This window comes from Typopeltis vanoorti, chromosome 14 (genome assembly GCF_054136105.1).
Source record: "Typopeltis vanoorti isolate ZY-2024b chromosome 14, IOZ_Tvanoo_1.0, whole genome shotgun sequence".
Classification (NCBI taxonomy): Eukaryota; Metazoa; Arthropoda; class Arachnida; order Uropygi; family Thelyphonidae; genus Typopeltis; species Typopeltis vanoorti.
In genome coordinates, this window is record NC_143562.1 from 59,133,275 (window position 1) to 59,160,217 (window position 26,943).

General features: G+C 35.1%; 1 protein-coding gene across 1 annotated transcript in view; it reads left to right on the forward strand.

Moving 5' to 3' along the window:
* The window catches only part of LOC150099515 (phosphatidate cytidylyltransferase, photoreceptor-specific-like), a 206,266-nt gene that overhangs the window by 92,536 nt on the left and 86,787 nt on the right, over positions 1–26,943 (forward strand). The window contains exon 4 of the mRNA XM_090404474.1: positions 9,602–9,778. Coding sequence (XP_090260600.1) covers positions 9,602–9,778 — 177 coding nt within the window. The remainder of the gene's footprint in view (positions 1–9,601; positions 9,779–26,943) is intronic.

Sequence of the window (26,943 nt, forward strand, 5' to 3'; positions counted from 1 at the left end):
TCATATCAACTCACCATATTTCCCAGAAGCTCAGCATAATACATATTCTCAAAAATAGAGCCAAAAACATCATCTCAGAAGAAAAGGAACTCTATGATGAACTTACTCAAATATCAGAGACATTAATAAATAATGGCTGTCCAAGGAATTTAATCAATAGGATTCTTCATAGCAATCCCCCACAACAACATCCTATCACCACTCAATACAGATCTTCCATGGTTATTCTTTATGCAGGTACAGTGTCGAAAAAAGATTGCAAACCTTCTTAGGCCTTTCAACATCAGAGTTGCGTTCAAACCTGTAAAGATTGTCTGCCACGTTTTAAGATCACCAAAAGACATTAATGCTTTCTTCAAACATGCTGGAGTGTACAACATCCCATGCTCTTGTGGCCTAAACTATTATAGGATAGATGTCGAGAAGCCTTGAAATCTGAAAAAAAAGAACATATAGGTGATGTTAATAACAACAGAACAGACAGTTCAGGTCTAGCCCATCATTTCGCAATGACAAACCACACCATTGAGTGGGATAGGAGCTCCATGTCTTATCTAGAAGAAAACTTCCATGTAGAAACTTCAAGGAAGCTGTAGTAGTCCTCCGTTCTGGAGAAAATCTTAACAGAAACCAGGGAATGATAATAGCTGACATATGGGAAAACCTTAATAAGATCGCTCAGTTTGCCAGAATTTCATTTCGCTCATAACTACAGAATGTGCTCACAAAAGTGACTAATACAACATGCTCCATGCGTGTAATGTTACATGTCTGTTTCAATTTTTTAATTTATACGATAGTATTACTCTATTTTCTCTGTACTAGCTTATTTGAGTTTTCTCTTACCGTTATAAGCCCTGAAGAAGCCGAACAGTTCCATTGGTGAAACGTGTTGGCATTGCATGTTTATAAATCACTGGTCAATTAAAAATCAGTATATTTCAGTACAATAGAACCTTTTTTGATTTGAGTTTTTTACTAATTAGAAAAGCTTTGTTGAAACTGTTGTAAATCTTCTTATCTAGAAGTGTCCATAAGTTGCTCTCTATGTTATTAGAAATAACTTCAAAAAGTCTGAAGCATGAAAGGTCTATTCTGTTAAGTTCAACTCTCACGTGTTGTATTCTTTCACATAGTAGGGTCAGGGATGCCTTAGTATATATTCTTTTCGCTCTTCTTGAGTGGAATTGTTCTTTGAATGTTAAAAACTTGGGAATAATGTTAAAGTTTCTGCATCTTTTTAAGAAAGTTAGATGGTTTAGAAGTGTAGCTTTTTTACATTTGAGTTTCTCCAAATAACGTACCTTTTGCTTCATATCATCATAGAGTCTGTTCATTGTTTAGATATTTGGTCATTCAAACAACAGAGAGAGAGAAAAAAAAAAAAAAACTCTAGCAGACTGAGTGATGTTATTAAAGTTTTCCATATGTAAGCTATTATCATTCCCTGGTTTCTGTTAAGATTTTCTCCAGAACCTAGGACTACAATGGCTTCTTTGAAATTTCTACAACAGAAATCTTCTTCTAGGTAAGGCATGGAGCTGCTATCCCAATCAATGGTATGGTTAGTAATCACGAAATGATGGGCTAGACCTGAGTTGTCTGTTCTGTTGTTATTAATATCTCCTATATGTTCTTTTTTTCGGATTTCAACAATGTCTGTCCTATATAGTTTAGAGCACAAGCACATGGGATGTTTTACACTCCAGTGTGCTTGAAAAAAGGATTAAAGTCTTCTGGCGATCTTACAACATGATGGACAGTCTTGACAGGTTTGAACGCCACTCTGATGTTGAAAGGTTTAAAAAGTTTTGTGATCCTCTCGGACACTGTACCTGCATAAGGAATAACTAAGGATCAACTGTATTGAGTGATGGTAAGTTGTTGTTGTTGTGGGGGTGAGGGATTCTATGAAGAATCTTGATTAGATTCTTTGGATAGCCATTTTTTTATTAATGTCTTGATATATGAGTAATTTCATCATAGAGTTCTTTTTCTTCTGAGATGTTCATAGCTCTATTTTTGAGCATACGTATTATGCTAAGCTTCTGGGAAATATGGTGATTTGACTTGAAATGAAGGTAGCATCCAGTGTGTGTTGGTTTGCAGTAGACTGTTAGTTTGATATATCCATCTGCTAGTTTCTTGATTAGAGTAACCAAAAATGGTAGTTGATAATCTGTTTCCATTCCAAAGCGAATTGTATTTTTTGATGGAAAGCATTAATTTTTGTTAAAAAGTCCAAAAGAGCTCTTTTTGTGTACCTCCAAATTATGAAGACATCATCTACATATCTCCACCATACTAAAGCTTTTGGGTCTAATTTTGAGAGGATGTCTGTTTCTAGCTTTTCCATGAACAGATCTGCACAGGGTGGCGAAAGGGGAATGCCCATAGTTAATCCATTTAGTTGCTCATATATCGTTTCATTCCATTTGAAATAATTAGCTTTAAGGCAGTGATGAAAAAGGAGAGCCATATCTTCAGGGATGAGATTGTATAGGATACTGATAGGACACATTTTCAAACACGCTGGAGTGTGCAACATCCCATGTACTTGTGGTCTAAACTATATAAGACAGACGTCGAGAAGCCTCGAAATCCGAAAAAAAGAACGTATAGGAGATGTTAATAACAACAGACTAGTCAGTTCTAGTCCATCATTTTGCAATTACTAACCATTGATTGGGATAGCAGCTCCATGCCTTACCTAGAAGAAGATTTCCTTTGTAGAAATTTCAAAGACGCCATTGTAGTCTTAGGTTCTGGAGAAAATCTTAACAGAAACCAGGAATGATAATAGCTGACATATGGAAAACCTTAATAAGATTACTCAGTCTGCCAGAATTTAATTTTGCTCAAAACTACAGAACATGCTCTCATAACAATGACTAACACAACACACTCCATGCGTGTAATGTTACATGTTCTGTTTTAATGTTTAATTTATATGATAATGTTACTCCATTTTCTCTGTACTAGCCACTTTTGAGTTTTTTTTCTCTTATCGTTATAAGCCCCATTATACACCAACCTATCGTGATTACATCATGATAGGTTGGTGTACAAGCTGCAGATGATGGGAATGGATAGCATATCAGTTGGATTGATTGAAGATTGGCTCTTGGAGAAATACCAGCAAGTTGTGTATGATGGAAAAGTGTTTCAAAAAAGGACGGTAACCAGTATCTTATTAATGCCAAATTGAAGCGTCTTGGCTGTATATTTTTGGAAAACAAAAATTTTATTTTCACTTTTTATCAAAGAAGAGCTTAAAAGTCATTTCAGTGATATAAAATAATCCTTAATAAAGAGAAATAGGGGATATTAAAGATCCATGCTTATTTCATAACTGAATATATATAAGAGAGTGGTCCGAAGAGTTCTCGGCCTAACAATGAAAGAAAAACAAATTTATAATTTCAAAATTATTTATTTTTTTTTTTCAACATAATCTCCCTTAAGACTAATACATTTATTCCAGCGATGCTCCAGTGCCATTATCCCTTCCCTGTAGTGGTTTTCATTAAGATCTGTAAAATACTCCCTCTATGGCTGCAATTACCTCTTGATTTGAAGAAAAACGCTGACCAGCAAGGAAGAGTTTTTGTTTTGGGAAGAAATAGAAGTCGGAGGGAGTCAAATCTGGAGAATAAGGTGGATGTTCCAACAATTCATAGGGCAGATCCCTTAATTTTCCCATTGTCAAAACATTTTTGTGGTCAGGTGCATTGTCCTGATGAAAGATTATTTTTTTCTTCTGCAAACTGGGTCTTTTCTCACAAATTTTTTCGTCTAGTCTGGTTAAAAGATCGGAATAATATTCCCCGGTTATTGTTTTACCATTTTGAAGATAATTAATAAACAAACTGCCTTTAGCATCTCAAAACAGTGATGTCACGACCTCTCCTGTTGATGGAAACATGCGAGTGCGTTTTTGATCTGCTGTGAGCAAGCACAGCACACCCATCTTGTGCAAAGCTTTTTCACTTGTAATTCTTTATGCAAAATATATCCTTTGTGTTCTTTTGAAATGCCTATAGTCTCAGCACTCAGCAATTTTATTCACTTTGACTCGCCGGTCATCCAATACCATATTGTACACTTGATCAATGATTTCTGGTGTTGTTACGCTTTTTGGATGTACTTCACGTGGATCATCTTCAAGGCTGGTACGGCCACATTTAAACTTGGCAGCCCATTTCTTAATTGTTGAAAACGAAGGAGAAGAGTGCACATAAACTTTTGTGAACTACGAATGAATTTCTTTTGGCATTAAACCTTCTTTTACAAAGAATTTTATAACCGCATGATGCTCAATTTTATCCATTTCAAGTGTTGTCTGTATTTTTTATACAGACAACACTTACTTCAGACAGCTGTATAAAACAAACTACTTGATAGAATGACTTGCAATTTCACATGGATGCTTATGACAGATGTACCCACTTAAAAAAAAATCTCACCAATAGTGTTGCCATCTATGGTCGAGGCTGAGAATGTTTCAGACTCCCCTCCACACACACACACTCACACTCACTCTCTCTCTCTCCCCCCCCATTACTGTATATTCCTAGTCTAGCTATAAATACTGTTACAACTTGAATAACAGTATATATACACACACACACACATACTTATTTCATAACTGAATATATGTACAGGGAGGGGGCTAAAAAGTTCTGAGAAACACTTAGGACAAAAATGATATTAAAGCAACTCTTCTTATATATATTCTAAAAGAAAAAAGAATGAATTATTACAATTTGATGAAACATAAGGGTTAAAGGATTTTTTAGATATGTTCTTTCTTCTGGTTTTATCAGTTGCTTTAATATCATTTTTGTTCTAGGTGTTTATCAGAACTTTCAGCTTCCCCACCCCCTTTCTATATACCTAGTCTAGCCATAAATACTGTTACAACTTGAACAGCACATAAACCTTTAATCTGTCAGTAAATCATTTACAGCTTTCAGCACATACAAACCACATGTATAACATGCATATAGCAGCATTCAATGTTCAAAATGTCCCCTTTTGCCTTCATGTGCCCAAAGTCTGTGAGACCACATATCGATGGCGACATGCACAACATCCTTTGGAAATGCTGTCACTGCTCACTCCAGATCCATCATCAGGCTGGCAGTGCTGGAGTGTCATTTCTTGTAGGCTACTCTCTCAAGTTCTGACCACAATTTGAAGTCCAACAGATTCAGATTGGGACTTCCAGAAAGTCAATCAGATGGTAATATGGCACATTCACCTCTAATCACTGTTGTGTGGTCCTCCATCTTGTGTGCAGGGGGCTGAGTCCTCTTGGAAGGTCCACTGTCTAACATGAAACAAGGTTCACGGTAGACAATGGCCTACCGTGAACCATGCATAAGGCCATAGGTTCTAGCACAATGTGTCTTGATACACTTTGGTGGAGGTTTGACCCCTTTCATGCAGAAATGCAACTTGGATACCCCTGATAAGTCACCCCTACACCAAACCATCACCGACATGGGATGATGACCTCTCTTTGAATGCTGGGTGCTATGGCACATGCTGTGTGACCATCTGGGGCATATACCCAATTATTTTGGCTGTTAAACATGTGTTCAGTGGTGAAAATCTTCTCATCTGTAAAGAGGATATCTCTATTGTTTGTGTACCACTGTAGAAGCGCCTTTTATTTTATCACTCTTTGCTGCATAAGTTGTGGTGTTAGAAAGTGTCTAGTAAAATGATGATAGACTCTTACCTCCCAGGTCACTTAGTACATGTGACATCTTTCTCTGAAATGTTCATCTCTTGTGACATCACTTTCTGTGTTCTCACAGGATTATGGTGGAGGTTTGTCTCACAGACTATACAAGCTGTTACATCTAACACAGCATGGTCAACTTGTTCTTTGGTAGTCAGATACGTCTTCTGTATTGTTATAATGGTTAACAGTCCAATCGACAAACATCCTATTGATTCCGAGTGTTTTTATCATGTTGAATATAACAGGTGGCTGCATTCCAACCTTGTGAAGTGCTGTTACAGCTACGTGATTTTCATAATCTCCCTCACTGCATGTTAACCCGTACAGCTAGACAGCTCTCTCTCTACTGATAAACACGAGAATGTGGGCTGTGCATAGTGCCAAAACTGGGCTTGCACAATTCTGTGGGCAGCATGGTGTGTGTGTGGAAGTTGTAACAGTATTTATGGTAAGACTGTGTATATATTCAGTTATGAAGTATAGATTGATCTGTTTATTTTACAACACTGAAACTGAAATGAAGACTTTCAGGCTCTTCTCTGATAATTACTCTTATGCACTGACCACAATTCATTAATGGAAAATGCAACTCTCTAGTACAGACTGCTTTGGTATTGAATGAAAGTTTTATCCTCTTCCTCCAATGAGAATACAGTTCAAAACAACTGTATTCAAAACTGTCAGGCCAGCAAACTTTAATAATAATAAAAAAAAAAAACTTAATAAAAGGCCAATATACAGGCAGCAATATACAGGGCTTGTGTCTTTTCACATCGTCCAAACTAAGGCAACTTCAGTGCAATGGACTGTATTCTCATAAACTCTCTAGTCTTTTTTCTTGAAACACACACACACACACACACACACACACACATATATATATATACACACACACACAGTAAACCCTTGCCGAACGCAGGGGTTACGTCATTAATACATTGCATGCACGGCAAAATCACATTCCACAAAGTTAACTTTCTATGGAAAAAATTGTGTTAGGTATAGTTCAAATTAAGAAAGTATGTATGTATAATTTAAACTAACCTAAATATTGTTGTAATTAAAAGGGAAAAATGAAACAAATGTTAATTGAAAGGATTTTTATTACTGCTTAATAAGTGGGTACACGATACAATTATTTTTTTAAAAAGCTAGTGATTTTTGCTTGGGACAATGACTGACGCAACTCTTTAAAAGTTTCGCGGTAAGGAGCGCAGAGTTTTTCAATGCCTTTCATAAAGTGTCCTCTTCTTTCTTCATTTGGGTCAATCTCCATTGCAAAATCAGACAGTTCCTGTGCCTTTTTTAACAATTCGTTTAACTTCTTGTAAGTTAAAGGTACTTTATCTTCTTCTTCACTATCGCTGCTTTCACTGTCGGCTGGTGTTACAAGATCATCCAATTCTTCAATTGTCATTTCTCGATCGTCATTCTCGATTAATTCTTTGACTTCTCCTTCTTCCATATCTGAAAATCCTTCGTCGCCAATTGCTTTTGCAATTTGTACGATTAATTTGACAATCCAAGCTATTAATATTTTTTTCATCTTTTCCAATTGCGGAATTCTTCTTGAAACTATAGCAACCTTTGCCGAAGTATTGCATGAAGCTTTGACACTAGACTGAATCTTTTCTTCATTCTCCCTTATTGTTCTTATGCTTGATTCATTTATAGCTAGTTCTCTTGCAAGCAATGAAACACGTGTACCATTTTTCAACTTATCTAAAATTTCAATTTTCTGAGATAATGTCAAAACTTTGCATCTTTTTGCTGCTTTATCATCTTCATTCTTCCTCTTAGATGTCATATTGAATTTTTGAAATTAAAAGAAATACAAATGCAAAAGGAGAAGGAGAAGAGGATAAGCACTGATAAATATGTAATTACAGCTCTGCTAACGTGAGCGAAATGATCGCAACTTGGCCTGGGTCACTCAGCTAGTGGGCAGCGGCAAGCAGGGTTGCTGGCCGACGCTCTGCAGCATACTGCGTATCAATGAAATTCTAGCATTGGACAAATTAAATGGAAACAATTAAGATCACGCGTATGTGCAAAATCGCGTTCTGCAAATCTACGCTCAGCAAGGGTTTACTGCATATAAATCAGGGGCAAATATTCAGGGTGTGTGGTTTGATTGTTAACACCGATATTATATTTTTGCATTTATTCCTGTTAAAGACTCCCCTAATGGCTTCCAGACTTTATGTGGTTCCTAAAAGTGAACAATATACCAATGCTTCATGAAGAGGGCACTTTTCCACACGTGAACATCTCATTTGCATTAATAGCCCAGGTCTGTGTTCAAAATATATACACACCTTTGAGCAGGTCAAATTCTTAGCATTCTAGTAGTTTTAAACCGCTCAGAAGCAGAAGACGAGACAGGGTGAGCTCTGAAACAATAGCACCTAGAGGCTGTGATTGGTTATTGTGTCAACTAATTCATCATTTATCATGAATTGCTGTTTTTGTTTTCCGAGTTTCATCTGTTTTTTGCGTGTGTGAATTGTGAACTGATGTGGTAGGCAAGATTTTATACATAATATAGACAAGTTTTTAATATATAATTTTCGATAAATTTATAACTTTTTTGCCCATATTTACAATGGGAAACAGTATTGTAGTTGAAGGAGATAAACTTCATCCTCCTCTTCCAAATTTGACACCTTTGAGTAATTCAAATATACCAAATAAAATATAGCATTCTCCTTAATTATTGCTTTCTAATATACAGTATCTTAAAACAAACATATTGTCCCCCACTCTGCATAGATTTGGTTACAATTAATTGATAAATTATAGTATTCAAAGTTATCCTACAGTCGGCCTGGTTGCCCAAGTGGTTAGCGTATCTGCTCTCCAGCCAAAAGGCTGCAGGTTCGAATCCAGCCTTGGGCATGGATGTTTGTGTTGTCTGTGGAAATGCTAGTAGTGGTGGTGGGTGGTAGATGGTGGTGTTGTGGTTGGCAGAGACAGAGCTGTAGAGTAGGTGCTCTCCCTTGATGAGTCTTTGGGCTCAATGGAGTGTCACGTAATAATAATAATAATTGCATTAGACCAATTAAGATGAGCAGTGATGTGCTGCATGCTCTTAAAACTTTCATATATCAATAAAAATGCAATCATACAGTCAAAATGATATGCATTTTGTAGCACAGGTCATAAGCCATGATGCACACTTAACAGAAATGAGCATGTGACACCACTGATATATTTGGTTATGAAATGTGATTATGAAATAAGGATTGCTCTTTTTATTTTTGCATTATCATGTGGTTACATGGTTAGGTGAAGTATTATTACGCATTTTTCAATCTTTCTTCATTTAGTTGAAGCACCAAATATTTAGTAGAATCATGCCGAATTAAATTTTAAACACTCTGAATTAGATTTTATAATTGTTTTGAATAAAAAATATGCACACATTAAAATAATTTATCTGCTTTTAATTACTTGTATTTTTTTTTTTTTTTAAGATTTGTGTATAAAATTTAATTCAGTATGCTTTGGCCAAATCATGGTTTGGCTCATCCCTATTTTATAACAGCTACAGTTGAAAGAAACTTTCCTTGGAGGCAATAGTAAATAAACATGATACAGTATCTTATTTTGAAAATAATCATATTTTTAGTGTCCTCAACACTTCTCTCATAGTAATATGAGAGAAGCAATGTCATAATTAATTAAATTGAAATAGCCATGTCAAGAATTTAATTGCTTAGTTTTTGTTAATATAAAATTGCATTTTCATATGGAAATTTTGTAAAAAATCCAACTTTGTCTTCTCTTCTAGATTGCTCCTTTTTGAGAAATTATGCTTGTATGAATGTCATTTTATTTTCTTTACAGACCCTGATTATACAAGTGAAATGTTTTCAGGAGATTATTTCCATTGGATATGCTGTTTATCGCATTCATGGGTTACCATGGTTTAGGTCATTATCATGGTATTTCCTTATCACATCAAACTATTTCTTTTATGGAGAGAGTTTAGTGGATTATTTTGGAATCCTGCTAAGTAGGGCTGTAAGTTGTATTTTTATTACTTAAAATATTCTGCACTTGTTTCTTTTCTCACTCGCACACAGTTGTGCTGTGCATACATCCATGCATGTGCTCAAATGCTGCAAATTAGATAAATAGAATTTTTATTTTATTTTATTATCATGCATTTTTATTCTTATAATTTAAAGCGTTATCTGTTACTGATCACCTTGTTTAAAGTTTGTAAGCTGAATTATGTGTATAAAAGTATACTGGTGTCATAAGATTTTGGACATAGTTAATTTCTGGTACCAGATAACTAAAAAATTCCTTTAACTACATTACAAAAAAAAAAAAGTTTGTTAAATATTTAATTGATTAATGCCTGATAGTGAAAGTTTTTAGCAGTTGAATAGATGAAAGTTGAAAAGAAATGCTATTTTAGTTCTTATGATTTACTATCATAACTAATGCAACATAGGGACCAATCGTTCGATGCTGTTGGCACACTCTCCCTCGATGAGTCTTTGGACTCCCTGGAGGTGTCAAATAATAATAATAATAATAATAATAATAATAATAAGCAGATTGGCTATGCTACTAATTATATATTGGGTTTTATCCTTTATCCAAGTGTTAGCAAACAAACTTTGCACTTGAAGTACTTTCAGGACTGAGGCAACTCGTAAAGGTTGTATAAGTTCTCATCACTTGCCTTAGTATCTCCCATAATGCAAAGTGCTTCTCCTTGCGGACATGTATGCTATGCATTAAGGGAAGGGCCACTATCCAGACCAGTTTCGACCTTTATTCAGGTGCTGTTTAAGTAAAGACCTCTAAAAATTAGGCGGTCCCTCCAGACCACTCCCTATGAGTGACCGAAAGACCGTCCAACTCAGCGGTGGCTCCACTCATCGACAGGCTCACCCCACCACCACCAAGCAGAGCCATAATCTCAGCGGTCGCCCCACTCAGAGACAAGCAAAAACCTACCCTCAAGCAGAGCCTCTTACATCTCAGGAAAAGCAACCACTTCTGTACAAAAACACACCAGTGGGAGTCAGACCCAGAGGTGGTGATACTAAGGTGGAAGTAATGGAGAAGTCATATTTACATATATGAATTGCCAAAGGATGTCACACCCTATTATTAAAATTCTCTGGATTAGAAATAAGTTTATGGAAGTTTTTTCACTTGGCTATGCTACTAATTATATATTGGATTTTATCCTTTATCCAAGTGTTAGCAAACAAAGTTTGCGCTTGAAGTACTTTCAGGACTGAGGCAACTCATGGTAAAGGTGGTAAAAGTTCTCATCACTTGCCTTAGTATCTCCCATAATGCAAAGCACATCTCCTTGCAGACATGTATAATGCTATACATTAAGGGAAGGGCCATTACCCAGACTGGTTTCGATCATTGAGGTCTCATCAGTGAGAGCCAGCCCCAGAGGTGGTGATACTAAGGTGGAAATAATGGAGAAGTCATATTTATTTATACGAGTTGCCAAAGGGTGTCACACCCTATGATTAAAATTCTCTGGATTAGAGATAAGTTTATGCAAGTTTTTTCACTTGGCTATCACCAGGTGCAAACTTTGTTTACTAACACTTGGATAAAGGATAAAACCCAATATATAATTAGTAGCATAGCCAAGTGAAAAAACTTCCATAAACTTATCTCTAATCTAGAGAATTTTAATAATAGGGTGTGACACCCTTTGGCAGCTCGTAGAGGTATATATGACTTCTCCATTACTTCTACCTTAGTATCACCACCTCTGGGTCTGCTCCCACTGGTGAGACCTCAGTAAAGGTCGAAAGTGGTCTGGGTAGTGGCCCTTCCCTTAACCACGTTGCCATCAATATGGATAAAATACATCACTCCTCTACACTTCATATCCATCACATATTTCAATGTAATATCAATGGTATTACAATTTTAATATGCACTTCGCATCCATGGTAACTTGGACATATATATATATATATATATGTCCTGACCGGTTGGGTGGTTAATGCATAGCATTATACATGTCTGCAAGGAGATGTGCTTTGCATTATGGGAGATACTAAGGCAAGTGATGAGAACTTATACCACGAGTTGCCTCAGTCCTGAAAGTACTTCAGGCACAAACTTTGTTTGCTAACACTTGGATAAAGGATAAAACCCAATATATAATTAGTAAACATTTGTTCTATTTCATAAAAAAAAAAAAAAAAAAAAAGTGCATGAAAACATATAAAATATTAAAGAGAATAGGACTTCATCTGTCTTTGCATGGTTTAATGAACCTTATATGACAACTATATTTTTCTCACCACTTTTAGAGACCAAGGATATGAAATCAAATTCACTCATAACTAAACATACAACTTAAAGCTGGAATATTTATTAAAACATGCATTAACTTTGAATTGAAAACTTGGTTAGAATTCAAAATTATAATATATGACCAATCAAAAATGCAACTGTGAACAAAATGGAATGAATGGCTATTAGAAATTATCAACAGAGCATCGTTAGAAACATGTAATATATGAGCTAGATAAATTTAAATCACGGATTATATTAGATCTGAAGATTTTCACTCTGCAGGTGAATGTAAGATATCTTACATTTACAGAAGTCATTTTAATCTGGATTGCAAGAGTATTTGAAACAAAAAAGATTAGATAATTTATATCATATTATTATTTTGACATGTCATTTAGCATGTGCTTAATGTGTTGATATATTGGTCACACACTGCTTTATCTTTCAGTGAAGGCTTCTTGAGGAAAGCATATATGTGTTTGAACTGTAAGTCCACTGATAATGAGAAGCTTAAGAGACAGTTTGATGACTTAGAAAGGAGATAAATACTGCTTGGGAACTGATGAGAAATTTAGCAACATTGTGTGTGAATGTATTCTGAAGGTCAGAAGGCTGAATAAGGCATGTGTCAAATGTATGAATGGAGGAATCAAGCACGAGGTCTGGAAAAAGATGATACCGTGCAGGCAGCACGAGATGAATAATGGTAACAATCAATTGCTTGAGTAGTATAAAGAGCAGGCCAGGAAGGTGACTCAGCTCGTAAGGAGAGCAAAAGTGCAGTATGAGCAAAAATTGGCAAATCAAGCCACAAAAAAAAAAAAAAATCATAGAGTTTTTCCCAATATGTGGTAAGTCGTCCTCTGCAGCAGTTACTAGTAGAGGTATTCAGTAAGCAGTTGATATGGTTGTTTCATCCTAATCAATATGAAATCATGAGAAGCTCAAATGTAGAGAATAGCTTAGTTTTGAGCTAACATGAGGTATATGAGGAATTAAATAAGCATGATACGATGTACTAGACCAGACCAGACCAAATCAAAGAAAGCATAGGTCTGAGGAGTTACCAGGAGATTAAAAAGAAAGCCAATGACAGAGCAGAATGGAGGAAATTGCTGCTGAGCTACCAGTCCCAAGACTGATGCAACTGATGATGATATGATGTAAAGAAGATCCCTTCTACCTGATTAAAATTTGAAATTTGGAGTACATGTTTGTATTTGTTACTGCAGCTTAAAATACAGTATGATTTTATGACTTCACCATGTGTCTTAATCCAATGTTCCAAGAGACTTTTTGTAGCCTTGACTTATCTGTTTAATGAGAGTCTTACAAATGCACATGTCCCAAGGGAGTGGAAAGTAGGTAAAATTGTTTCACTGCACAAATTTGGGTGATGTTAAGGCTGTGGATACAAATTATGGGCCAATCTGTATTGGAATTTTGGTTAAGGTATTGGAAAGATTAGTGAGATCTAGGATATAGAAATAGCTTGACAACAGAACTATTTTCTGTACTTGTCAGCATGGGCTTGTTAAAGGGGAAGTCATGTTTTACAAATTTATTTATGTACTATAACAAGGTGATTGAATGTATTGGACAAGGGAAACACATATACAGTGGTATACTTAGATTTCACAAAGGCTTTTGATAGATTGTCATGTGACATGCTCGTAACAAAATTAAAATGGATGGAATTGGATAACAGACTAGTGAGTTGGATAGGTGACTAGCTGTGAGATAGGCATCAGCAATTTATATGTGGAAGTGCAGGATCCCAAAATAGGAAAGTCGGTAGTTGTGTTCACAGGATCTGTTTTTGGGTCATTGTTGTTCAACTTTTATATTAATGATACTTGGATGGGTTTAAATGGGGATATGCAACTGTTTACAGATGATATAAAATTGGGAAGAACCACTAGGAGTCAAGCAAATGAGGTGGCCTTACATGAGGACTTGAATAGATTGTATGAGTTAGCAGATAAGTGGAATTATCAGTTCAATATTGCAAAGTGTAAGGTTCTGAAATTTAGTAATCAACAATGGGATGCAAAGTATACACTTTGTTGGGAAACTATGAAGAAGGTACAGCTGATGAGAGATCTCCTCCATCTCCTTAGAAGCAAATGGAGTTGTTATTGCAAAATGCACTTAAAAATTACTAAAAAACACACGTATTATACTAACCACAGTAATGACTATTTAATTCATAAATATTTCATCCCAAGTATCTTGGGACATCATCAGTACAGTAGTTCAAACAATACTAGGAATAACAGGGCGCATGATTACAATGGAATCTCGATATGCGTGCAGTAACGTGTTATAGAAGTAAATTAAATATAACTGGAAAAAAAAACAAAAATATATATATATACACATATATAAAGATTATTTTACACAATTTTGTATGACAATTTCCCATACTTTAGGAATAGTAAGAATGTCGTTGTGGTTTAAATTTGGTCTGTGTAGTAGGGTTTCAGCACTTTCTTTATATAAACGTTCATATTTATATAAAGATCTGTGTAAAAGTTTCGACTTCTCCCAATGGATCCTATGGTTTGGATTTTCAACTCCATGTTGGGAGAGACCAGATTTCTGCGGTTTGAAAAGACGAATGTGTCTGACCAAAGTAAGACAATTTGCAGGAGCATGGGATCTCATAAATGCCAGGTAACATCAGAGGTGAGAGTTTGTCTTTAGGAGAAGGTAACAAGTTATAGATTTGGTTGATAGGTTTGTAAGTAGTGGCAAAATTGTATTTCTTCATAATTTTTGAAAGACGTTCGGAGATGCCTTTGACATAAGGTATGGGAATCCAATGGACTTCTTCTTGTCTGGGTTGATGTGTGGGAAGGTGACTGATGATTTTTTGAGTTGTTTTAAGATTATATCCATTTAGTATGGCTGTATTTTTGATTATTTCTAGTTCTTGGTTTAGAGAATCTTCAGAAGAGCAGAATTTGTGTGCGCTCTGGAAACTAGTGATTTAATGATGCCAAATTTCTGAGGTGGATGATGAGCGGAAGAATTGTGAATGTAGAGACCTGAAAATGTAGGCTTGCGATTGACAGACGTGGCGATGGAGCCGTCTTCTTTTCTTTGAATGTGTAAATCCAGAAAGGAGATACCCTGTGTAGATTCTTTTTCTAGCGTAAAGTTGATGCGAGGGTGAAGGAGGTTTATTTTATCTAGAAACAGTTGTAATTCCTGTTCAGGATGATCCCAGACTGCAAATACATTGTCGACATATCGTAACCAAATTTTTGGTTTGGGTTCAAAAGTGAATATTTTTTCTTCAAGGTGTTCTTGAAACAGGTTTGCTAAGTTTGGTGATAAAGGAGATCCCATTGCTGTTCGTTCTTCTTGCTTGTAAATTTGACCTTTCCAGGTGAAGTAACCGGATGTAATATAAAAATATTTCGTTATATAAAAAGCACTTAAAAATGCAACTTTCATTAGAATTAGAGAAAACATTTTTGATAAATACCAAATATTAAAATTTGCCAAAATAGACTCCCTCTCCCCTCCAACACACACACACACACACAAGAATTAGACATTCTGTATAATATACTTTTAGACAATGGTTAAGAATGCCCTAAATAGAATCTTCCATTTTAGTTAGATACAGTTGTCTTCAGATTTCTCTATCATATCTGCTCAATTTATCAAAAGCAAACATTCTTTTGAAATTCATATCCACTCTTTTGAAATGAACTCAAAATGTATACAAAATAAGTGTTCATGTTGAAGAGCACCAATGATAGAGAACATCAGAGAAGCACCAATTAATGGCTCTTCTTTCATTAAATAAATGTCCGATTTTTCTCATTTAGCATATACTTGGGCTCTCACATAGAAAAGCATGTCAGTCAGACAAGGTGAAAACCAGAATATGTTAATGATGGAGAACATTAGAGAATAACCAGTTTATGCTATGCATATTCTATGAGGCCTGGTCTTAGGAGAACACCTGTAGTGCTCATGTATTATAGGTTTACAACTTTTACATGACTTGGAAGTCATGTTAATATTATTTATGATGACCTGTATAACCAGTTTTTAAGTAGTAACAAATACAAATATCCAATATTAACATGACTTCCAAGCCTCTATGGCTTCAGACTTCATAGTCTGAAGACTCCTTGCAGGAAGTAAAACACACAGAGACCACAATATAATATATTTTCTATATCCAAGGCAAGGTATGCTTTTAGACAATGGTTAAGAATGCCTTAAATAGAATCTTCCTTTTTAGTTAGATACAGTTGTCTTCAGATTTCTCTATTATATCTGCTCAATTTATCAAAAGCAAACATTATTTTGAAATTCATATCCACTCTTTTGAAATGAACTCTGGAGTATACAAAATAAGTGTTCATGTTGAAGAGCATTAATGATAGAGAACATCAGAGAAGCACCAGTTAATGGCTACTATCATACCTTGCCTTGGATACATTCAGTGCCAGAGCACTCACCACTTATGCTGGTAATGCATTCCACTCATTCACCACCCACCAAACAAAAAAAAATCCCCTTTCACTTCCTGACTCACATGACTTTTGTACATTTTCCAATGATGACCTTTCATTCTTGCATCTTATTCAAAATTGCTATTTCATATTACATAATTGAAATAGCAATTTTGCCTATTGAAACAAGCCAAATATGTGTCAATTATGGTATTATCCTATAATAATTTTCCTGTATCTGTCTGTTTGCTAGGCTTCTCTCACCAATTTATGTCTGTCAATTTATGAGAATGTCATAACCCCTTCTCCTCTTATCTGCCAAGCTCTGAAGACTGCATTCCCTCATTCTGTCCTCACATGCAGTATTCCAGAGTCTTGAAATACTCTTAAGTTATTCATCTCTACACTCTCTCTCTCTCTCCAGTGTTTCACTAATATAGCTAGGTGACCAGATCTGGCATTGGAACTATTACCTCCTTATTCATACATGTCAACATTCTTCACATTACAGTAGCAATTTTTTGGGTAACCTTTACAACTTTCATGATGTATACCCTAAATTTTAGTTCCCTATTCACCAAGATTCTCATGTTCATTTTTCAATTGAACATGGAGGCCGTTCTGATATAAAACAGCATTTGACGAAGCAAAGACATAAATTTGGAGCAGCTGCTCGCAAGTCAAGATGTTACATCATTTTTCACGAAAAATTCAAAAGGGAAATTAACTGATAAAAGTAAATGTCTTGCAGCTCAAGAAGATTTGTTTGTGTTTCATGCAGCAAAACATAACCTTTCTTTGAGGTCAATGGACTGCACCTCTGCAATAGTGAGAAATTTACATGTGGGCAAACAAAGTGCCAATTTTAGTGAATGTCCTGGCACCTTACGCAGTGCGAGAAATAGCAATTGAAGCAATTTTGCCTATTGAAACAAGCCAAATATGTATCAGTTATGGTAGACACATCAAACCACAGAGATTTGAAGTTGGTGCCTGTCCTTGTTAGGTACATCATCCTAAATAAAGGTATTCAGGTTAAAGTGATAGATTTTCAGAACATAACAGGAGAAAGAATAGAACTGCTTGCAAATCATATATTGGATATTTCGTAGAAACAGCAACTGACTGAGAAAATTATTACATTTTCTGCAGATAATGTCGCAAGTCAAGATGTTACATCATTTTTCACGAAAAATTCAAAAGGGAAATTAACTGATAAAAGTAAATGTCTTGCAGCTCAAGAAGATTTGTTTGTGTTTCATGCAGCAAAACATAACCTTTCTTTGAGGTCAATGGACTGCACCTCTGCAATAGTGAGAAATTTATTTCAAAAGAAATTTACATGTGGGCAAACAAAGTGCCAATTTTGGTGGATACAAACAAGGTGGTTCCAACAATGTATTTTCAAGACTCAACAAAGGATTAAAAATGAACATTCATGCTATTGGCTGTGCTGCTCATGTTGTTCATAATGGTGTACAGACAAGTGCTGATATTTTGTCTATTGATATCAAAACAATTGTAAATAAAATATTTCAGTATTTACACCGTGAGAGTAGAGAAATTAAAGAATTTGTGCACATTTACAGAAATTGAAGACAAGCATGGTCTAGGTAGTGTACAAACAAGATGGTTATCATTACTACCAGCTGTGAATAGGATTATTGACATGTATGATGGACTCAGATCTTACTTTTTATCACAAATAAATGTCCAACATTGTTGAAATCATTTTCCAGTAACCAACAATCCAGTAGTCATGCAAAGCCAGCTAAAAATATTTTCAGCAACAATAACAAAAATAGAAAGGGAAAATATTTCGGCAACTGAAGTGGTAGAAGAATTGGAATTGCTGAGAGACAGAAAATTATAAATAGGAAAGCTGAGAACTTTCAAACATTTAAAATGTCATCAATTATTTCAGAGTTCAAAATGAGGGCGTCTTTGATGAAAAATAATTTTTAGACACTACAAATTTATTTTATGATACTTTCCTTGAATATTTAAGCAAATGGACTTATCATTTCCAGCCATTGAAAGCATTTCATTGGATTAAGTTGCAAACTCCACTAACTTGGCTGAATTTGCAAGCAGCCTAAAAGCAATCAGTGATGTTGAGAGCAAAATATTTAATATTGTTGATGAAGATGAATTATTTGATGAAGTCCACCATATAAGTAATGTTGTGAATTTCAAGATGGAAGAATGGAAGGACACAAACACTGAAGTGGACAAAAAGTGGTGTGATGTGTTTTAGAAGGTGCTCCAAGAAAAAACAGTCACTACAAAAACATACTTCCAGTTGTTTTGTTTGTTATGGCAATCCCAGGGACAAACGCAGCTGTAGAGAGAATTTTTTTCTCATATGAGTTCTTTGTGGTGTGATGAAAAGAACTGCTTCAACACCAAGACTGTGAAAGCAATAATTGTGATCAAGACATACTTTGACATTTCGTGTATTGACTTTTATGAGTGCATCTTGAAAGAACCAACACTTTTGGAAGAAATAATGTCTTCATATAAATATAATGATAATGCTGATACTCCATAATTATAATGCACACTCTAGTCCTGTGTACTGTAATTATAATTATATGTTATTCCATTTTTATGTGGAACGTACCAGGTTTCCCATTTTTCTCCCTTTTTTAATTGCTGAAAAATTCAAAATGTCCCTTTTTTATTTGAAAATTTGGTCATCTTAGTATAGGGTTAGTAGCTGGGTGGGTGTAAAATAGCTTCTTGAGTAGAAAAGAATGCCTAGTTTTTTAGAAGCTGAGGAAGCTGTTCATGTGATGTGTTTGTACCAGTAGAGGTTGGAGGTAAATGTCAGTCCAAAGAGAGATAGTTCATCCTTTCTAGTGATATGTGTGTTTATTACTGGGATGAGAGAAGGTGAGCTGAGATCCTTTTGCAAGAGAAAAGGCAGGACTGCATTTTGCTGGCATTGAAGGTCACTAGGTTATCCTTGCCTCACTATAGTATGGCATGGAGATCAGTGTTTACAACACTCATTGCAGATCATCTTGATGCAAGGGATGTCTGGGAACTACATGGTGGTCAAAGGAATAGGATGAATGAAGAGCGCTATTGTCAGCAAACCCATGGATAGGATTTGTAGTGATTACGAGTGTATAAGAAAAAGAGATTAGGTGAGGGAATGGAGCCCTGAGGCACTCCTGCATTGGTAGCAGTGCTGAAAGAGAGTATTGTCCACCATAACATGCAGTGAATGACTAGAGAAGCTGACTATACAGTTACAGAGGGTGGCAGGTAGACCAAAGGAAGGCAATTTGCAAGCAGGCCTCAATACCAAACATGATTGAACGCCTTGGAAATGTCAAGGGTGACAGCACACATTTCTGTGAACCATTTCATGGCACATATCCAGTGATGAGTGATATATTAAGATATCAGCTGTGGATCTGGATTGGCAGAATCCATAACTGGTGGTCACTGATTAATTAGTGAGCTTCTAGGTCAGAGATGGGGAACCCTTGGCACACATGCTAAATGTGGCATGCCAACAACTTTTTTCCAGCATGCAACCCAGGGTTCACCTTAAAAAATAATTAAATAAATAAATACATATCCAACATCTTTGCTGAGTTGTATATTTTAACTTAATAGAATGCAATTTTATTAAGTAGAACGATACCAAATAAAAATGCAATAAAGAAACAAACACTATCAACTGTTTTAGTAATAATAAATAATACGAAAATGACACAAACATCCTATTTCCAAGCCATCTATCTCCACGATATACTGACGTACAATTTTTGTCCCTTTCAGTTGTTGCATCATTTGCCAGATGTGTGGCATGATTTCATGTTTTTGTAAAGCTTTCTCGGTTTTTTAAAGTGTGTTTATACGTGGATTTAATTAAATCGTATGTCATTAAAATATGGACTGGAAGTATTTATTGTCAATTAATGTTTAATTTATTAGATATAAATGCAAATTTTCTTTGCATTGCCATAAAGATAAGTTATTGTTAAAGCTATGTGAAATGTAGTATCAATATTCAGGATTATGAAATGTTATCTGCACATGATTAGATGGCATGCATACCCTTCTTTTTCATTTTCATTTGTGTGGGTAGGCTTATAATTGTACTAATTTTTTGGTTGCTTAAACTTGGTAGATGTATGCAGAGAGTGATTATGATGAGATTTTTTAAGTCCAATTATTTTGTCAGTGTCCATACATCTCTGTCCACATTTTTACACCCATAATCTGATTTGCATTGAAGTGTTGGAAGCTGTATGAAGAAAGCAATTATTTTTTGTATATCCCTTGTGGTTGTACAACTTTGGTCATTCAGTTGTAATTTACTTTTTTCCTTTTGACTTTTGCTTATTATTATTACAGGTATCTCCATTGAGTCAGTAGACTCATCGCGGGAGAGACCAAACTATCAAAACAATATCTATCATATCTCTTCTTGAATTCATTTACAGATGAAGAACTCACAACTGAGTTAGGCAATGCATTCCACTTATTCACCACCTCCAGGCAAAAAACCTCATTCTCACACCCTTGTTAACCATACTTTTCCTTAATTTCCAGAGATGACCTCTTGTTCTTCCATCACTATCACACAGCTGAAACATTTCCCCTGCATCAATCTTATAAAAACCTTTTAGTAATTTAAATGTTTCTATCATATCCCCTCTTCTTTGCCTATCAAGCAACCTCTGCAACCCATAAGCTCTCAATCTATCAATGTAGGGAGCATTTTTTACATCACAACTTAGTCAGTCTCCTATGAACCCTCTCCACAGCCTCTTCATCTCAAAGGAATCCAGGTGACCAGACCTGAGCACAGTAATCCAAACGTGGAAGTATCAACACTTTATAAAGTGGAATAATAACCTCTTTATCTCTGTATGTTAGTGTGTTCCTCAATAATCAAGTAATCTTAGCAATGTGTCCCCCTAAACTTCATCTCCCTATCCACCAACACCCCGTCCCTAGCCTCATCAATCTCTCGGAGTACTGTTCCATCAATATAGTACATAGCTGATAATCTTTTAATCCCAAAATGCATAACTTTATACTTTTCCACATTGAACTGACATCCATTACCTTTTGCCCATTTTGTCAGCTTATTTAAATCATCCTGCAAACTCTCAACATCAGCTTGATTTTTTTATTGCACTACCCAACTTTGCATCATCCACAAAAAACTGAATATCTCCCTTTAAGCCATTTCCTATGTCTTATTCTCTTCTTGACTTCCTTTCTTTCTTTCTTCCTCCTTTTTTCTATTTATATTTATTCTATATGTATAAATATACAATTATCATATATTTTTTATTTGCTTCCTGCCCTTTGCAGATTGTATAGTCACAATCACCAGCAAAGAAACATAGACATTCAAATGAAGAGGATATTAGAGAATTTAAAGAATACTGAAAAATTTGGTATGATTAAGAAAGATAATAAAGCATTATGCATTTTATGTTCCAAATGAGTTGTTTGTAGGACTACTTCTATAAAGAGACAGTTTGAAACTGTTCATAAGAACATAAGCAATAAAAGTTGAGCAAGAACAAAGAGAATTAATTTCTCATGAACTGAGCAAGAAAAAAAAACATCTAATATTTGGATGAAATTTATTTCGGGTAGGCCTAGTTCCAACTTAGTTTCTGCTAGTTTTGAGGTTTCAAAAGTTATTGCTCAACATGGAAAACCACTCATTAATGGGGAGTATATTAAAGAAGCATGGCTAGAATGTGCTCCTTTCCTTTTGACAATCTTTCAGAAAAGGTAAAAATTATTCAGCGCATTAAAGATTTGTCTGTGAGTAGAAAAACAGTTAAGGATAGGATACTTAAGTTGGAAAGGAATACAGCACAACAATTACCAAAAGATTTGGCTTCATGTAAGTTCTTTTCTATTTGTGTGTTATATATGCACAGACATTACATCATCAGCTAGGCTAGCAATCTTTGCTTGATTTTGTAGGATTGACAGAGTATGCAAAGAGATGATTAACCTTGTAACACTACCTGAGCATACCACCTTGAAATATGTTGAAATATGTAAAGCAGTTATGAATGAATTATCTATTTGGCAGATGGATATTTCAAAAGTGGTATCCATCACAATAGATGGTGCACCCAGCATGATTGGTAAGGAAGCAGAATTTGTAAATCTGTTTGCAAAACTGTTGGTCATCCACTGATAGGTTTTCATTGCATCATACATGAGGAGACTTTATGTGCAAAAGCTGACCTAAAGGAACTTCAAGAGGTGATGCAAACAGTAACCAAGGTTGTTAATTACATTTCTACACATGCTGTGAATAAAAGACAATTTCAGAATCTAGTGAATGAGGTGGATTCGGTGTACAAAGCACTAATAATGTACAACATTATTCGTTGGCTTAGTTGAGGTCTTGTTCTGAAACGATTTGTTGAATGCCTGGATGAGATAAATCTCTTTTTGACTAATCAACAAATGTCTTATAAAGAAATGTATGGCATCGTGTGGGTTTGTAAACTGATGTTTTTTGCAGATTTTTGTGAACATTTAAATGACCTGAACTTTAAACTACAGGACTCTGGTAAGACTCTTGATGTTATGTTTGATGATGTAAAAGGCATTTGAAATGAAATAGTTTTTAAAAGGGATATAGACAGTGAGAGATTTAGATATTTTCCAAACCTAAAGAAATACATCAATGATCTCCAAAAGGATGACAAAACAGACCATCAATGTCTTCAAAAGCTATTTTTAAATGTCATTGTGTCAACTGTTGAGCAGTTCTCTCTAAGATTTGTTAAGCTCAGAGAATTGGAAAAGACTGCAAAATTCATTCAGTTTCCAGATACTATAAAACTGGATGAATTAAATTTGTGAATGTTTTCTTGGATAAATATGGATGATTTTGAAATGCAGTTGATTGATTTTCAAAGTAGCTCAATTTGGAGGCAGAAATTTGTTGACCTTACAGTTGACTTGAAAAATATTGAAAAGGAGCAAATGGAGACAGGAGTAACAGAGAGAGAAGTGCAGAAAATGGGTACTAAGGACTTGGAATACTATTCCAGAAAATATTGTATGTTTAAAAACCCTTGCAACAGCATTACTATCCATTTTTGCATCTACATGTTCTTGTGAACCATTGTTCTCAGTGATGAACTTTGTTGAGTCTCGTAATAGGAGTAGCCTTACAGATGAAACTAGTAGTGCATGCATATCTCTAATGATTACAAAATAAAACCTGATATAAATTATCTGCCATCAGTGATGCAGAAGCAAAAGTTTCATTGATGCTGAATAAATAAAATGTCCACTATTTTCTTTCTTTAGTTTTGATTTGATGTTTTCTGCTAATAAATGGTAAAGATTAACTTCCGTTCAATATATTATGTAGATAAAATAACCTTTTATTTTATCTGTAATTTTATGTATTACTTGTAAGGGATTAAGAATTAATAAAAGAATATCTTTAATTTTATTTTCTTTTATTGAGCTTTAGTCAAGTAAAATGATTGAGATTGTGCACTGTAATATATTGGAAAAACTTGAAAAAACTTATGTCTGATTGATCTTTATAAGAAAACAAAAACAAAAAATTCAGAATTATTATTTACTCTTTTGCTGATGTTAAAAATTGCATCTTTGAATTGTGTGGCTGTATATGGCATCCAGAATTACACTTAAAGGCAAATAAAAAATATCCATGCTATCAACAGGGTAGAAGGACTTAATTAAAAATTCTGTCACTAATTTTTACATTCATTCAGTCTTACATGACTTACAATAATCACTCTTACAATATTCTTTGATTTTACAACTCTAGGGTGATTTTTGATTATTTGAAAAGGTTCTCCCAATACTTAAAAGACACCAAATAATAATAAGTTCCCCAAAATTTTGGTTGGCACGTGAGAAAATGTATCAAAGATTTGGCGATTTTGGCATGCACACTTAAAAAGGGTTGCCCACTCCTGTTCTAGGTAGTTAAGAGTTGACTGTGGATAACTTTTTCCATTATTTTGGAGAGGATTGAGGTGATGGCAAGTTGGTCAGTAGTTGGATGGTCAGCTTTTGTCTCCTTTTTTTGTAATGGGTTGGATATACTGTATGTTAGTTTCCATGAGATGGGATAGATGCCAGCTGAGTCGTGAAGATCACCATCTGATATAACTTCTGGTGACATTGGATCTTACCATCCACTAGGTTAGGTGATTTTGTTTGTGTAATGGGTATCAGAGCAGGCTATCATTATATAGGCTACCGGTCAATGCTTCTATAGTTAAAATTGCCCATTATTACCACCCTCCTGTTTCTTACTGGTGTCATTTGTGTGAACATTTCAGAATCATCTCCATCTGTATTCCCTGACCTATAGCAGCTCCCCACTAAATATCTAAAATTTGTGCTAATCATACCAAATGGCCTCAAAGCCGTTATCATTACTGCTTTTTTCAAGTTCCACATTGAGAGGACACAACTCTTCTGAAATCATCAGTAATACCCCTCCTCTTTAATATTTTTCGTCTTTTTGAAAAATGCTATAACCATCACATTCTGTTCTCTTGAGTTTGTCATCTTCCATTAACCACTTCTCACTGACACCAATTATTTGTTAACTGACTAACTGAATCAAGGCCATAAATTCTGCACCCTTATTCCTAATACTTCATGTATTGGTGTATTAGCATAGTTGCTTTCCCCTGGTTCCCTTTCCTTCCCACAATTTATGCCATTGTTCAAGTCGTTTTACTCTGTTGCTTCCATTGAGGCTGTCTCAGCATCCTTAGCTTGTTTTCTTTCATCCATTACTCTCACACAATAGTTCTGGTATCTTACATTCACAATCCCACTGTTTAGTTTTCATTTCACTGATTGGTTACACACTCTCCTCCTCTTATCAAGTTTTACACTACCACTCACTCAAATGCAGAACCATCTGCAACAAACAGCTCTCTCATACCTTTAAATTTATCCTATTTATGCTATTCATGATCATTATTCTTTTCTTCAGTGCTCTACTGTCATACGTTGCCCCCCCCCACTCTCTCTCTCTCTCTCTTTCTCTCATCTGCTTTACGACAGTGAAGAATTAACTCCTCTGCATCACGACAGTGAAGAATTAACTCCTCTGCATCTTCTCCTCTTCACAGCCTTAGTTACGCTCCTCTCAGACATACTTTTATTGCTAGCCCCTACATCTGGGGCACCTCAGGAAAAATTGCATTCATTCTTAAAAAAGATGACATATAGACCTTCTTTAGGCCTTACCAAAAATATACTGATCATCTTGGAATCTATAGTATCCCTTGCTCCTGCAAATTTAAATACTTCAAAAAAAGAAAAACTGCCAGTATCCATCTAGAAGAACACAGAAAATATGTCCTTCATCTGGATCAAAACTGGATCATACTCTTCTGTTATGGATACTGATCACTGGATCCAATGGGGGAAAACCTCTCTCCTATACAGAAACAGATTTCAATCATTTCTGTATATTATGTTCCCCAAACTTAAACAGATTTGGCAGTATCACATCGTCAAAAATTTGGGAGACCATCATTTTGAGACCTTTAGCAAGTGTCCATTGTCACATCCATAGATGGCACCCAGTTAGAACTGTAGGAGCCTACATTTTACAATCAGTCTGTTTGCTTTCCTACTAGTGTACCTGTATGCATGTGCTTAATATATTTCTTTGTGCCCATGAAGATGCCTTAGTAACCATGGCAAAATATTGGCTTAGTAATCTGATTAACTAAATTTAATTAGCTAATTATTAGCTTTAGACATCTGTTTTTTCCACTAAACATCAACATGAGTAAAACTAATATACAGATAACTATACAGTGGAAAAAATAACATTACAAGAAATCTAAACAAGTAAAACATCAAAGTACATTAGGAAATTCCCCTGTAGAAAATGGAATAAATATAGAACTTGTTGAATATTCAGGCATCTTTTGCCAAACAACTTTTAAAATTATTTAACAATATCTGGCAGCAAAATGTTGGAATAAAGCCATTATCATTCCAATATATAAAAAAGATAAGTGCATTTATGAAAACTAAGAGGAATAAGTCTCATAAATACTGGTTATAAGTTATACGCACAAATATTAAATTCAAAAATCAAATCATATGTAGAAGTTAAACTTTGTGAAAAACAAAATGGCTTCCAGAAGGGATGATTATGCATTAACCCATCTTTTACATTAAAAATCCTAATAGAAAAGCATTATGAATTCGACATAGAATTCACAGCATTTGTGGATTACCAGAAAGCATTTGACAGTATTTAAGGAAGAAATTGTGGATTATACTCCAGAAATTAAATATTCCAAATCAATTACTTGCAGCAATAACTAACATGTATCAAAAGGACCAAATGGTAGTATGAATCAATGAAAAATAATGGAAATC